Source organism: Temnothorax curvispinosus, unplaced genomic scaffold (genome assembly GCF_003070985.1).
Source record: "Temnothorax curvispinosus isolate PA1 unplaced genomic scaffold, ASM307098v1 QBEX01006423.1, whole genome shotgun sequence".
In the NCBI taxonomy this organism is placed as follows: Eukaryota; Metazoa; Arthropoda; class Insecta; order Hymenoptera; family Formicidae; genus Temnothorax; species Temnothorax curvispinosus.
This window is the reverse complement of record NW_020216203.1, coordinates 85,770-101,985: the sequence shown is the minus strand read 5'-3', so window position 1 is coordinate 101,985 and position 16,216 is coordinate 85,770. Positions and strand designations below refer to the sequence as shown.

The window sequence follows — 16,216 nt, the reverse complement described above, 5'->3', positions numbered from 1 at the left end:
CGAATTTATTCGGATTACATACGCGGTTGATTAAAACGGGTTTTTTTTCCAAATAACAGCTCCTAACTAATTAAAATCTTTTTTGTTCTTAATCGAGAAAATGATCACTTGCGTAAATTATAGTTTATACGATATTAAGTAGATTTTGAACGCTAGTAATTTTAAAATTACTTAATTTAATTTTGTTACAAATGGCCCTTCGCGACGCGGTCGTGTTTCGCGCATCGTGAGAAAAAGCGTAAAATCATTACGCTCATCTGCCGTCTATGATTAGACGGCAACGGAAGGTGTATTCCTTCTTCTTGTTTCTGGCTTTGCCAGAATGGATTTGGCCATGAAATGGTATGGTCAAACTGGTCAAAGGAGAGAAGATCTACACAAGGTAGGTTGGTGTTGAACACCACCAATTTAGTGTATAATGTGCATATATAGGGAGGGTAATATTTTTTACACATGGGAACGCGTAATCGGAGACGGGAATGTGACGTCTCCAGCTTAATCTCAATTAATCGCGAACTTAAAATTTTTTAAACTCCCTTTAAAAATCTTTACTTCTTTAATTTCGGGTATCGCGGTTGCGACTAATTAATATTGATAAAATAAACTAATAATAATAAAACTAAATAAACTAATAAATTCGGGTGGGCAAAAATAACGCGTTAGGTAAATAAAAATATGGTAGGAATATGAAATATTAGGTAGCTATATGAAGATATAGAAATATGGATAGGCGGGGAATATATACATATTATACATAGAGATATTATACTTTGGGTAGGTAGGAACACGAAGGGATTGTAACTCGTACTGTTAATTATATGGAGGGGTAAAAGCCATAGTGGTATAAGTCAAATTTTTTAAAATATTGACTCGTGTGCATAGATGCAATCTATACAATATATAAATTGCATCTATGCATACAAGACAATATTTTAAAAAATTTGACTTACACCACTATGACTTTTAACCCTCCATATGTAACATTATTTATAAGAAAATTATTGTAATAAAGAATTATAAGGAAACGTATAATAAATTTGAAATTGTATGATACTAATGCCGGATATATTATACGAAATCAACAGAAGACGATTAAGATAATAACGGTGTTTATTATTTATCTATAGAATTTCACATTTTAAAAATTATCGTTAATTATTATAAATTTCACATAAATGTGAAGGTTTGAATCAACGCTCAAATAATAGCTTCTTGCTTGCAAAATTTGACAATTATCTGAAAATTAAAATTATAAAATTACGATTATATTTTTCAAAATTATGAGATACAAAATTCGTAATAATTTTGAAGAATGTAATCTTAATTTTGTAATTTTAATTATCGTAATTCGTTATTAATTGTAATACGCAAGATGGAAGCGCGGCCGCCGCGGCCAGAATATCCCCTCCAGCTGGCTAGTTCGGACACGAACCATTAGCACGGACGCAAACCATGTGCGGTTACCGAGCGATACGACGTAGTTGAGTTGCACTTTCTCAGGCGGCGCGTCGGAAAATGCAACACAGCAACAGACGAAAAAGGCCGGGATGGCCTCTCTCAGGTTTCTCTCTGGCACAAGGTAAATGTTGATGAGGTTGAAATATTCATTCGACAATTGATAAGGTTATATCAATAATTGATAAGGAAAAATTTATCCAAGACTGGCTTCTTTAATTAATAATAGTAAGAGAGAACCTCTCTGGTGATAATAATAATCCCGGTAGAAAAATGTCTTAGAATTTTTCTTATTAATCAGAATTTCTATAAAATTTCAAGTCTTTCTCAGAATGGTCAGAATTTTTCGGATGTTTTAATACAAATTGAGACTTTTTTCAGAAAAACAGATAAAATAATATATTTATAAAATATTTCAGATTTTTCCCGTCGACATATTTCGTAGAAATCTGAAAAAATGAGAAAATTTGCCCAATTTAACAGAAACTTTCATACACGGATACTAAAATATTCCGAAAATTTAATTATTTCTGAAAGTATCTGAGAAATATTATACATTTTTCAGAATTTTTTATAATTAAATCTCAGTTCTTATAACATTTCTAAGAAAATATGAGAAATTTTTTCACTAGGGATTTGTTTTATATGCAAGATTCTTATACGCAAAATATTTTTGAAGCTCTGGTTTATAATAATAGGGAGAAAACAAAATAAAACGTAGTTCTAGCAGGTGCTATTCATGAATTTTATATAGCTATATATTATGACTAAATAATAATAGAGAAAGGTGAAAAGGTAGGATATTAAGAATGAAGTAAAATCAAATGATAGTGCTGTGCTCAAGTAAAATAATATTTAATAGTTATATGATTAAAAATGCAAATAAGTTGAATGATGACCTTCCTCATCATTTTCGCTAGAAATAAGATCACGTTTAAACAATGCGATGCATCCTAAAATATCTTGTACATGCTTCTCTTATAATTCGTAAGGGTTACAAAAATTTTTCTCTTCTGAATCTTTTGGGTAACTTGACAAGTAAGGGTACTTCTCCAAATTCTTTAGCAAACCTTTTTGTTGTAGTTATTTTTTCTCTTCCTGCTTGGGTAATTGAGCATTACAAAAGTTTTTCATGTCATCATTGATTTGTTTGGGTAACTTGACAAGTATGGCTGTTGCAAATGTTTTAGACGACTCCTTTGCGGACTCTTTTGCCGGCAGTAATAAAAGTGCGTTAGCACCTGTGGCACTAACTAGTTTATCACTGATGGCATTTCCCCTGCTGAAAGCCGAGGGATATTCTTCGTCTTGGTTCCATTCCAAAATCGTCCACGCAGCTCTAGGACGACTATGCAAGGTATACTGATTTTTCATCTACAAGTTTACAAAATTGTAATAGTGTTACATTACATTTCGTTTCGCGATACACGAGAAACAATCTTACGCAAGCTGATAACGTGACCTGTTCCCCATCACAACTGTAGTGTAACTCGTTCACCAACGGGATAAGGAACATTTGCGCGCTAATGAAAGCGGATGTCGGATTTCCCGACAAGCATAAGACATACTTTGTCTTGTCATTGATCTCGCACGTTGCAAATATTGTCGATTTTCCCGGTTTTATATTTATATTTCCTGAAGAAATGCATTTTGTGTTTCTAAGCAAGAGGCATGTTTCTCTTCTGATATATTTGGTAATTAAGACAAGAAAGAAACATACCGAAATGTATATCGGCTTTAAAACATTTCTCCAAAACGGTTTTCAATAAATCTCTATCATTAGTCGAGCCTGTCGTCACAAGTAAATCTACTTTTTTTAAAGCTTCTTCGATTTTATTCTGTATAGGCGTCAATCTGAAATATAAATTATTATTCATCGAATTATTTGTATTTGATGGAGGAATAAAAATATACGATTATAATTAGTATTTTAATTATAGCAATAAATTAAATAAAGAGTATTATAATATAAGCATATATGTATACATATTGAATTAGAGTAAATTTCCAAGATTCTCACTTATTATCCACTATTCCGAAATCTAATGAATAGAACTCCTTCTCTTTTAGTAGCGAAATTAGAGTTATTCGGTTAACATCATAGACAAATCCTGGTTTCAAAGGTTCTTCTCCAGGTTCTTCTAAGTTGCTTCCAATAGACAACACACCTGTGGATATACGTTTAGTGACTCGGACATCTTTGCGACCGGAAGCTGCCAAAAGTGCTATCTCCTTTGGGCCAATACGCGCGTTTTGAATTGCGACAACTGTTCCCTTCATTAAGTCGTCCCCAATAGGTCTTCAGAATAGATAAACAAGCAAATAAATTAATTGCTTTAATAATGAGATAAAATCTATTGCGTAAATTGCGTTTATTGGAAATATTGAGCTTCGTACCTGATATTTTGTTCGTATCCTGGTTCAATCATTATCTCAACATACGTGTCGTCGCTGATTTCTACTGGCTTTGTATCCTTCACTTGTACAACCGCTGTTGCTCCTGCAATCGAATAGAAACAGCAATAAATTTTTTACTATAAATGGATCGGTAATGATTCAATTATTTACCATCGGGAATAGGCGATCCGCTTTTCACCCACACGCATTTCCCAGGTTCAAGCGATATCGAAGGGAACTGAAAAAGTTCAATTTCGTAACTCTAGCTTAATTGTGTCAGTTGTCACATATACGAGTCTGGTACAACTTACTGTATTTTCTACGTTCAGCACCTTTCTTAAGCCTTTTCCATCAGTTGCTAGTACTGCATATCCGTGTTTAGTGGAAGTTTTAAATGGTGGCAAGTCATAAGCGGCTTTTACAGTTTCGAACAATATTCTGCCATAAGCATCACTTAGTTGCACTATTTCACAAGTTGCTTCCTCTACACTTTCCATTATTACTTCATGAATCTTGAGCAGTGCATCTTGCAAAGAAATCATAGGAAATGATTCCTTATGGCGTTTGATTGTGCTTGCGTTCTGTAAAAAGATTTAATCGTATTATACAATACCATAAAATTTGTACATTGTCACTAATATGGAAAGTATCTTAACTGACGTACAGGAGATAATACAAGCGGAGAAGTGGATTTTTTACGGCGCTTGATGGCACTCTTAGCCTCTTCCTGTATTAAGAGATTTAATGCACAATATTAAAATTTGTTGCATATTGTTACTTCTAACATAGACAGTAAAATACTGTTATTTTACCTGCTTTATAGAAATATTATCCGAAATACGTACAACGTCATGTAGCGGCACGTTTTCATCTTGATCCGTACATATCAAATGTATGACTTCCATCATCGTATCTGCAGCTGCAGCGAGGCATTCTATTTGATTTTTGTTTGAGCTAGTTAAATCAATGATTAGCGACTGATTTCGTACTCCACATACAGCTCTAAGAATAAATCACAATTGTAAGAGTTGTAATTCTAAAAACCTTAACATATGTACATAAGTAAGGATAAAAATTTACTTATGAGGTAAATTATCGTTCAGTTTCGTTTCTAGCTTTGATAACGATAGTACTACGTTTTCAGAAAGTTGCTTGCTATCGCTAAAATTTCTAACCGCATCAGTTACAAATTGTCTTTTTGCAGGTTCGATGTTACCGATAATGAGAATAACGTCACTGTTATTTTCATCGCACGCACAAAGTAGCTTTTCCTGTATCATGTATAAGCAAAATAAATTCAATGATCAATAATACAAGGAAAATTTTCAACATATTTGTAGTTACCATTATATCAGTCTCAACAGGATTAGCCTCTGTCACGTCATATATTTGTGCATTAGGTATAGATACTAGCACATTTTCAACGTTATAATCTATATCTATTTTTGTTGCGTCCTGTTCATGTACTAAATGATCGTAACAGAATTAGAATTTTGACAATTACGACAGGAATATTGAGTTAAGTTAGAGTATCGAACGTATTTTTTATTATAATACGGTTCGATATATACAAAGAAATTGTTATACTATTAAACGTGACAAAATGAAATTATGAAATATGTGAAAATTAATTTTATTTATGTACTATATAGAATCATTTAATGATTCAGTGATGACAATGATTAAAGAAACTGTGGCAAGATATATTATTACATTTTCCATTATTAATATATATATATATGTACACATATGTATACGCCATATTTAATAATGGAACATATACTTTTCTGTAAAATATTCTTTATTATAATCAATTATTTAAAGGACTTTAATTCGCAAATATAATATACATGAAGTATACAGTACATACCCATTATAATCTCAAAGTTGATGACCATTTTAGCTTCTTAATATTGTTTTGTAGCATATGTGCTGAAAATTACGGAGAATTTTACCGTCTCGTACGTATGTTATTGTTATGTCGCAATTCTCACGTTCGTCAGTTGAGTTCGACTTAGACGTCGAAATAGTTCACGGAAAAGTTTCGCGATGAAGAATGTTGTTTACATTTTTTTCTCTTTTCTTTATTTCGAGATTGTAATTGGACAATGTCGGTTTTATTTTGCACACATGTCATGCCGTGGATCTTTTCGTTTATGGTTCAAATAACCAGTTCTATCTCGAGCAGGCGTCTGCTAAATTCAACATTTAATTTTTTACAAATTTAACAAATTAGTCTTGCTCGTAATTTATTAACTTAAAAAAGAGTTATTTCTTATAATGAGGAGAATAATTGAAAAAATATAAAGTAGAGTATTTTATTAAAAAGGAAATACGCCTAAAATAATTATTTTTCTTCCACCTGATTTTTATACTATATTTTTCTTAAATTATTAACGTTATACGGCATATATGTGTATTGTAATCTCGTTGATGTCGTAACATCTCTTATTCTTTTTCCGTTTTTTCTCCTGAAAAGAGATAAAATACTCGCCGCTCTATTTCTGCTTTTTCTTCCGTATGTTTGATATCTGCCACGTTCGTCAACTGAGCTGACGAATTTTATCTAACAGTCGAATTGATGTACGGGAAAGTTTTGTGATAAGGGACTGTTTATATTATTGTCCTTTCTCAGCATTGAAATTGTATTCGACAATGTCGATTTTGTTTTTAAATATATATATAACTTATTGTTGGTTCTCTTTGAATCAGAAAGCCAATTTTATCGAGCATAAATTATATGCAATATCTTAAAATCTTGACAAATCTTCGTAATAATCACAATAAAAAATGATAATATAAATTGACACGAGAGAAATGTACAATAACGACAGAATTAATAATTTATGCCTTTTTATATTAGAAATTTAAAAGAAATACATTGCAATAAGTACAATAGTCGTTACAGTATTAGGAAAAATTTTTAATTAAAAATACAACTATTGTTATATACGTTAAAAAAAAACTCAAAGCAACAGGATTCCAGATATGCTGTTATGCTTTTAACGTATTTATTATATTTTTAATATATTAATGCGCATTACTATATTATTCTATATTTATACAAACAGGTTCAAAAGTATGAAACTTCAATTCTGAAATAATGTGATAACGGAAATTATCTCATTATAATCTACATATTGTAAAATTAAAAATATAATATATAAAAAGCAATGAAATCAGAATTGATGGAAACAATGAACACATAGTACTTGTGATATCACGTAAAATTTATAGAATCTAGCTTTATTTAACGGTTCTTCCGCGAAACTCGCGATATACTTTATGAAGCATGCACTCGTGATGATGAGACTTTTACGACTTCAAACTTATAAAAGTAAAAATAAGTAATAAAGCGTTATTAGTTTCTCTATTTTAAAAGATGCATCTCAAGTAACGAATGATAGACATTTTTGGGATAGTCAACAAGTGACGCGTTCATATTGTTGGTTTCAAATAGCGGTTCTACATTCTGCTCTGTCGTTGGTAAGAGGTAAAATGCGTTTGAACTTATCATATTGCACAGTGTATCCTTGTAGCGATTACTTGTGTTGATAGCTCTTGCGACGTTTTCTTTATTGAACCATCGTAAATATGTCCACGCTATTCTACGACGATGATGTAAAAGGAACGAAGCGTCTGTCTACAATTTTACAACGTCATATAGTAACAGGAATATCTTTCTATCTCGCGATATGTGAAAACAACCTTACCTGAGTTGGTATTGCAGCAGGTTCTGTATTTGCATCGCAATGCAACTTGTTCACAAAGGGCAAAAGGAATAGATGCGCGGCAGTCAAAGCGGACATCGGATTTCCCGAAAAACACAAGAAATACTTCGTCTCGTAATTGATCTTAGACTTAATCTTGCAACTTGCTAGTGTCGTTGATTTCCCTGGTTTTATATTTACATTACCTAAAAAAGTAGGTGCAGTTTTGTACGAGGTATATCTTTTTTTTCATAAATTATTAACTAATGAGAAAAATAAAAAGTACCAAAATGTACATCAGCTTTAAAGTAATTCATTAAAATGTTCTTTAATAAATCCTTATCATTAATAGAGCCTGTCGTCACAAGTATATCTACTCTTTTTAAAGCTTCCTCGATTTTCTCCTGAATAGACGAAGATCTGGAAAAAGATTAATTACGATGTATTGATTACTTATATATATAATTAATTATAAAGCTACAAAATTAATAATTATTTGTAAATAAAATATCTTGTATGTTTAAAGTCGTAATAAATTTTAAAAGTCCTTACTTATCATTCACAATTCCGAAATCCAAAGAAGAGTAGCCATTATGTTTTAATAATGAGATTAAAGTTATTCTGTTAATATCGTAAGTAAATCCTGGTTGTAAAGGTTCTCCAGGTTCTTGTAAGTTATCGCCGATGGATAACACACCTATAGACAACCGTTTAGCGACTATAACTTCTTTGCACCCGGAAGCTGCCAAGACTCCTATTTCCTCTGGGCCAATACGTGTAAATTTCTTTAGAATAATATCCTTTTTTCTGTCACATATGTCGAAACCTATAGGTCTTTAAAATAGATATACAGACAAATAAATTAACTGTTTTGGTAAATAGAAATAGAATTTTTATCGTATGGAAATTATTAAGTTTGTACTTAATGTTTTGTCCGTGTTGTGGTTTAATCATTATCTCAATATACTTGCTGTCGTCGTTCGGGGATCCTTCTAATGGCTTTGTATCCTTCACTTGTACAACTGCTGTTGCTCCTACAACCGGATAGAAATGGCAATTAATTCGTCACTGTAAATGAATCAGCGTAATGTAATTTATAATATATACCTTCAGGAATAGGTTCCCCACTGTTTACCCATACGCATGTTCCAGGTTGAAGCGGAAGCGGAGGAAACTGAAAAAGTTTTGTTTAATTTTAGTTAATATTTTAATAATTGTAGGTTGTTACATATTACACACATGTATGGTGCGTCTGATTCAACTTACCCCATTTTCTCCTTCCTGCACTCTTCTCAATTCTTTTCCATCTTTTACCGACACTGCGTACCCATGCTTAGAGGAAGTTCTAAACGGTGGCACGGAACAATTCGGATGTACGTCTTCACATAGTATTCTGCCATAAGCATCCTTTATCTTCACCGATTCATGATTTATCTTATCCATCTTTGCCTGTGCTATTTTATTCAATATCTCCAATGCATCTTCTAAAGGAATTGTGGGAAACAATTCCTTATGGCAATTGTTTGGATTATCGTTCATATTCTGTAAATATATTTAACTTTGTACATGCATATATACAATATTAAATCATTATTTATCCTGCAGAGTATCTTAATTCTGTAAGTGGTGAACATGAAGAAGTAAGTAGACGAAGAAGAGGATTTCTCAAAATTTTCATTCGCATCCTTATCTTTTCCCTATACAAACATATTTCGTAGCCAATATCATCTTATAAATTTGTTATAAATTATAAATTTTAACATAGACGGTATTTTACCTGCTCTGGAAAATCATTATCTCTGCTTGTAGAAGCAGATGATGCAATATCAGAAAGTGAAAAATGTTGAGTTTCTCGTTTACCCAGCATCAAATGCATCGCATTCATTAATATATCTGAAATAGCTGCCATACATGTTTCTCTATCTTCGTGTGTGCCAGACAAATTTATGAATAATGTTTTATTGCGTATTCCACATCTAGTTCTGATAATAAATCAATTGTAAGAGTTGCAAGGTTAAAGAATGCAACGTAAATTGAAAATAAAAGTTTACCTGTAACGCATAATCTCCTCCAGTTTTTTGTCTATGTTTGTCATCAAATTTGCTAATTCTGTAGGCAGTTTTTTGCGATCAACAGTAACACTATCAATCGCTTCATTTGCATATTGTTTCTCAGTAGATTCAACGTCACCAATGATGAAAATAATATCAGCTTCGTTATTTATACACGAAAGTAATTGTCCCTATGTCATATTAATAAAAAAGAAAATTAAAGAATAATACAAACATTTATTTTACGTATTCACTCTGCGCACAATTATTACCATTATGATAATTTTAACTGGGCTTATGATAATAATATCGACTATTTCTGTGTTAGGTATATATGTTACCATCTCCAGAAACTTTTCATATTTTGCTTTAAAATTTTCAAATGATGGTTCGTTTAAAGAATCTGCATTCTGGTCTAAGTCAAATGTATCTGGTTTACATTCTAAATAAACGTGATAAAATTATTAGACTTTTAAAAATATAATAACGCCATTACGTTTAAAGATATGTATGTGTGTGTGTGTGTGTGTGTGTGTGTTTTGTTATAGTTTACTTTTGTACTGCATAGGTTTATTTATTATTATACATTTTAAATAAGGTATTTTATTATATTTCTAATGTATAAACATAATGTTTTAACTAATTTTATATGTTTTTACTGAAACATTTCTGATTATATTAAGGTACTTAAAACTGGACTTTATCATATTATTATATTTGTGAAATATTTACAAGGACATAATACATGAAGAATACATATTATATTACGATACATACGAATTATAATTTTAACTCTTATTGTCATTTTAGCCTTTTCTGACATCTTTCCGTGCTTGCTGATATTTGCCGTGCTACTCTTGTGTCGTTTCTTCAGTATGTCTGATATCAATTGTTGTTTGTTGGCTGAGGTAATGTTATCTAATAGTCGAATGGATGTACGGGAACATTTTGCGATGAGGTATACTGTTTACACTTTTGTCTTTTCTCAATATTGACTTTGTGTTCGACAATGTCGATTTTGTTTTTAAATTTAACTTTATTGTTAGTGAGATTCTCTTTGAATTGGAAAACCAATTTTGCCGAACGTAAATTATACGCGATATCTTAAGATCTTTTAAAATCCTTAGAATAAAAAATGATAATTTTGTTCTAACTTTTAAATTTGAATACCTATGACAACTTTATATATATATATATATAAACATATTAAGACAAATTTAATTAAAAGTGCAACTATTATTACATTTGAGAAGAAAACTCAAAGCAACAAAATTTCAGATATGTTCTTGTGGTTTTAACATATTTATTATATTTTTAATACATTAATAATGCATTACTATATTATACATACATTATAATACAATAATATAATAATAATACATAGTATATACGAACAATGTGTCATAAATTGTATATATGTGTATATTTAACATATGTAATACATATATACAATATATGTGACATATTATATATATTACAACATAACAAATACATTTTTTATATATAAAAGAAAGAGAATGCAGATATAAGAATAAAGTAATAAATGTATATTTAAATAAAATAAAATAAAAATAACTGTTGTCATATGTAACTAAAATAATGCTCAAATGCGTTACAATTAAAATTATAACATTTGTATACATGTCTAGTTAACCATCAGTTATTGGAAATTATAAGTTGTTTAATTGTAAATTAATCAAATAATAGATAATTATTTGAAATAAAACAAAACGCTTATTATTTAAATAAATATTAATAATTATTATTTAATTAAATAATAAAAATTCTGTCATTTATTTTTAGTAAAACAGTTGTTTGTGAAAATACACATATACACTACATCAGATATTTGTTATATTATAACAAATTAAAATTTGAGCATTTTTTAGAAAGATTATATGAGGACTTATGATACATGAAAATTGCGAAAATCTATTATTACATTCTAAATTTATAGAAGCATTTTCAAAAGTATTATCCATCAATTCTGATATAATGTGCAAACGCAAATTATCTAGTTACAATCTACGTATAGTATAATTAAAAACTATATAAAAAGCGATAAAATCAAAATTGATGAAAACATTGATCATACAATATTTTTGAAATTACTTGAAATTTAGAATATTTATTCTTGCAATCATGTAAGATGATGAGATTTTTACGACTTTAAACTTAAAAGTAAAAATAATTAATGAAGCATTATTAGATTTTGTATTTATGTTGTACTTTTTTTAGAGCCGAATTAGGTCTTAGACGATAAGGTAATAGTTTTATTAACTTTCTGGGATAGTCGATAAGTAATGCCGTAGTATTATTGGTTTCAGGTAGTAGCTTTTCACCTTGCTTTCTCTTTGGTAATAGTAAAAGTGCGTTTGAACATACCATATTACATAGTTTATCCTTGGAGAAACTATCCATCCCGGAAGCTTTTGTGATTTTTTTTGTATCATCGAACTCTAAATCTGCCCACGCTAATCTACGACGATGATGTAAAAGAAACAAAGCGTTTCTCGGGTTTGTCTACAATTTTATAGCAACGTAACAATAGGAGGTATATTTTACTATTACGCAATATGTATAAGAACAATCTTACTTGAACTGATATTGCAACAGGTCCTGCAGATAAATCGCAATGCAAATGGTTCACAAAAGGCAAAAGGAACATATGCGCGGCAATGAAAGCGGATGTCGGATTTCCTGACAAACATAAGAAATACTTTGTCTCGTCATTGAACATGCAACTTGCTAGTGCCGTTGACTTTCCTGGTTTTATATCTACATTACCTAAAAGAGCGTGTACAATTATACCATGTTTTTATATATACAATGATATACAATGTATTGAATGTATTTATAGGTATGCATGTTTTCTTTTTGATAAATTGGTAATTAAAGTAATTATAATGAGAAAAATAAATGGTACCGAAATGTATTTCGGCTTTCAAATATTTCGTTAAAATGATCTTCAATAAATCTTTGTCATTAATAGAGCCTGTCGTCACAAGTATATCTACTCTTTCTAAAGCTTTCTCGATTTTCTCCCGAATAGACGAACATCTAGAAAAAATAAATCACTACGTATTAAGTATTTATAATTAATTATAAAGTAACAAAATTAATAATAATTTTAAGTATATAGAATATTATATAGCAATATATAATAGCTTGTGTATTTGAAGCTAGAATAATTTTTAAACGCCCTCACTTATTATTTACAATTCCGAAATCCAAAGGAGAGTAGCTATTATGCTTTAGTAGTGAGATTAAAGTTATTCTGTTAATGTCATAGACAAATCCTGGTTTTAAAGGTTCTCCAGGTTCTTCTAAATTATCGCCGATGGACAATACACCCATAGACAACTGTTTAGCGACTGTAACGTTTTTACAGCCGCAAGCTGTCAAAAGTCCTATTTCTTCTGGGCCAATACGTGTAAATTTCTTTAGAATAATATTATTTTTTTTGGAACATATGTCGAAACCTATGGGTCTTTAAAATAGATATACAGACAAATAAATTAACTGTTTTGGTAAATAGAAATAGAATTTTTATCGTATGGAAATTATTAAGTTTGTACTTAATGTTTTGTCCGCAGTTTGGTTCAATCAATATTTCAATATACTTGCTGTCGTTGTTCGGGGATTTTTTTAATGGTTTTGTATCCTTCTCTGGAACAACTGCGGTTGCTCCTATAATCGGATACGGCAGTTAATTTCTTTACTATAAATAGATCAGCTTAATGTATAATCACTTACCATTGGGAATAGGCGCTCCATTATTCACCCATACGCATGTTCCAGGTTGAAGCGGAAGCGGAGGAAACTGAAAAAGTTTCGTTTAATTCTAATTAATTTTAATAATTGTAGGTTGTTACATATTTTATATATATATGTATGTGCGTCTGATTCAACTTACTCTATTTTCTCCTTCCTGCACTCTTCTCAATCCTTTTCCATCTTTTACCGACACTGCGTATCCATGCTTATAGGAAGTTCTAAATGGTGGCACGCAACAATTCAGATGTACGTTTTCACATAGTACTCTGCCATAAGCATCCTTTATCTTTACCGATTCATGATTTATTTTATCCATCCCTGCTTGTGCTATCTGATTCAATATGTCCAATGCTTCTTCTAAAGGAATTGTGCGAAACAATTCCTTATGGCAATTGTTTGGATTATGGTTCATATTCTGTAAGTATATTTAATTTTGTATATGTATGCATATTTATATAATGTTATAAAATCATTATTAGAGTGTTTTACTTCTGTAAGTGATGATTGCGAAGATGTAAGCGAAACAGAGGATGTCTCAAGATTTTCATTTGCATCCTTATCTTTTCCCTATGCAAATAAATTTCGTAGTCTATATTATCTTATAAATTTGTTACAAATTATCAATTTTAACAAAAGTTTTTCTAACAGTATTTTACAATTTCAACAGTATTTTACTTAATAAAAACAAGATACATACGCTCGATAATAGCAAAGCTAAAAAAAGTTGAACGGCCAAAATTCGAGCAAAAAAATTTTATATGTTAATTTAAAATTAAAATTTAATAAAAATATGTATATATATATATATAACATTTACATTTCGACCATGGTCTTCTTCAGAACGTTCTAATCGATAAAAGTATTTTACCTGTTTTGGAAATTCATCATTGAAAGAGCATGCAATGTCAGATAATGAAGGACGTTGAGTTTCGTTTTCATGTATCAAATGCGTCATATTCGGCAGCATATCTAAAATTGCTGTAAAGCACTCTCTTTTATCGTTGTTTAAGCCAGACAAATTAATGAATAACGTTTTGTTGCGTATTCCATATCTAGTTGTGAGAATAAATAAATTGTAAGAGTTACAAAATTAAAGATTACAACGTAAATAAAAATAAAAGTTTACTTATAATGCGTAATCTCCTTCAGTTTTTTTTCCATGTTTGTCATCAAATTTATCAAATCTGTAGATAGTTTTTTGCGATCAACAGTAACAGTTTCAATCGCTTTATTCGCATATCGTTTCTCAGTGGATTCAACGTCACCAATGATGAAAATAATATCAGCTTTGTTATTTGTACACGTTGAAAGTAATTTTTTCTACGTCATATTAATAAAGGAAAATTAAAGACTAATAATATAAATATTTGTGATATATATTTATTGTATGTATATTTACCGTTATAATAATTTTAACTGGTCTCACAACTGTGATATCAACCACTTCTACGTTGGGTGTATCTGCTATTATCTGGAAAAACTCTTCATATTTTACATTGAAGCGTGGGTCTAAAAGATCTTCACTTTCTTCCGAATCAATCGTACCTGATTGATGTACTAAATGAACACGATAGAATTATTAGACTTTTAAAAATGTAATAATACGTTTAAAATGTAAAATATACACGTAAATATACGTGTATATTTTATTATAATTTGCTCTTTTTTTCCAATATTTACGAATAGCTGTTAAACGTGACTTTATAATAAAAATATACGCGTGAGGATGCTTTTCGATATTATACTGTATACTTATTTATTATTACCTTTATTAGGATATAATAGTTCAATTAAATTTAAATGTTTTATATAAAGCATTTCTGATTATAATCGTGTATTTAAGAAACGGATTTTGTTATATTATTTGTGCAATATTTACAAGGATATAATACATGAAGAATACATATTATGATACGTACAAATTACAAATTGTGCTCTTATAGCCATTTCAGACATCTTTTCGCTTTTCTATATCTGCTACACTCGCCGTGGTACTTGTGTCGTTGAATGTTTGATCCCAATCACTATACGTTCCTCGACTGAGCTAACAGTCGAAATGATGTACGGCAACGTTTGGGATAAGATACGTACACACACTGTTTACATTTTTTCCCTTTCTTAATATTGAAATTGTGTTCGACAATGTCGATTCTGTTTCTAAATATAATTTGAAAATTTTCTCGAACCGAAAAACCGATTCTGCTGAGCCTAAATTATACGCGATGTTTTATAATCTTTACAATAAAAAATGCTAAATATTTTGTAATGTTTAATTTTTGCAAGAATCTGGTGATTCTTGATATAAGTGTAGGTATTTGTGATTTCCGTCACAAATATCGCAGTAAATTAGTGGAAAAGTCGAGAGAAATATTGCCAAATATCGTCGTATTTTAGCTGCAAGCTTAAAGAATACGTGCATAGAACGTATGAAATTAATATCAATAAATAACTTGAAAATTTGAAACAATTAAACAAGAAAAAAAAAAAAAAATTCAAAACATGTATATTTATAAATACATGTATTAGAAATAATGAGTTAATACGTGTTAAGTCGTAAATAGAGAAATTCAATATATTAGACTGATCATTTATTATGTTTTATAGAAAATTAACATGAAATTGTATCGTTTGTAAAAATTTCGTTGCGATTGTTCTTGCAGCGCGGTGATTGCGCATATCATAACAGACGATAAACCGTCGTCGTCAAGATATTTAAAAATTATAAAACATTCTCTGTTGCTTGTTCCCCAAATATTATTCGTTTTGCTAACGATATTTTCCATAAAGGCCTATTGTCTCGTATTCGGAATTTTAAACTGATAGGAG

The 16,216-nt window shown here is 30.2% G+C and overlaps 3 protein-coding genes across 3 annotated transcripts; all 3 read right to left on the bottom strand.

Moving 5' to 3' along the window:
- Positions 1-2,384: 2,384 nt before the first annotated feature.
- Positions 2,385-5,282, bottom strand: LOC112455857 (gephyrin-like). The gene is made up of 11 exons (XM_025018059.1): positions 5,197-5,282; positions 4,933-5,123; positions 4,698-4,854; positions 4,517-4,579; positions 4,164-4,433; positions 4,024-4,090; positions 3,853-3,955; positions 3,476-3,754; positions 3,176-3,309; positions 2,900-3,090; positions 2,385-2,829 (listed from the first exon to the last, which is right to left on the bottom strand). The coding sequence occupies exons 1-11, from the start codon at positions 5,197-5,199 to the stop codon at positions 2,539-2,541; spliced, it is 1,749 nt and encodes a 582-aa protein (XP_024873827.1). The 5' UTR covers positions 5,200-5,282; the 3' UTR covers positions 2,385-2,538.
- A 1,792-nt stretch (positions 5,283-7,074) lies between these two features.
- LOC112455858 (gephyrin-like) lies at positions 7,075-9,485 on the bottom strand. Its single transcript, XM_025018060.1, has 8 exons — positions 9,340-9,485; positions 8,829-9,104; positions 8,670-8,736; positions 8,485-8,596; positions 8,115-8,396; positions 7,849-7,982; positions 7,566-7,768; positions 7,075-7,495 (listed from the first exon to the last, which is right to left on the bottom strand). The coding sequence occupies exons 1-8, from the start codon at positions 9,469-9,471 to the stop codon at positions 7,223-7,225; spliced, it is 1,479 nt and encodes a 492-aa protein (XP_024873828.1). The 5' UTR covers positions 9,472-9,485; the 3' UTR covers positions 7,075-7,222.
- Positions 9,486-11,818: 2,333 nt separating this feature from the next.
- Positions 11,819-15,383, bottom strand: LOC112455859 (gephyrin-like). Its single transcript, XM_025018061.1, has 12 exons — positions 15,310-15,383; positions 14,790-14,947; positions 14,517-14,710; positions 14,259-14,442; positions 13,880-13,957; positions 13,530-13,805; positions 13,370-13,436; positions 13,192-13,303; positions 12,822-13,103; positions 12,540-12,673; positions 12,210-12,400; positions 11,819-12,136 (listed from the first exon to the last, which is right to left on the bottom strand). The coding sequence occupies exons 1-12, from the start codon at positions 15,344-15,346 to the stop codon at positions 11,819-11,821; spliced, it is 2,031 nt and encodes a 676-aa protein (XP_024873829.1). The 5' UTR covers positions 15,347-15,383.
- Positions 15,384-16,216: the final 833 nt, after the last annotated feature.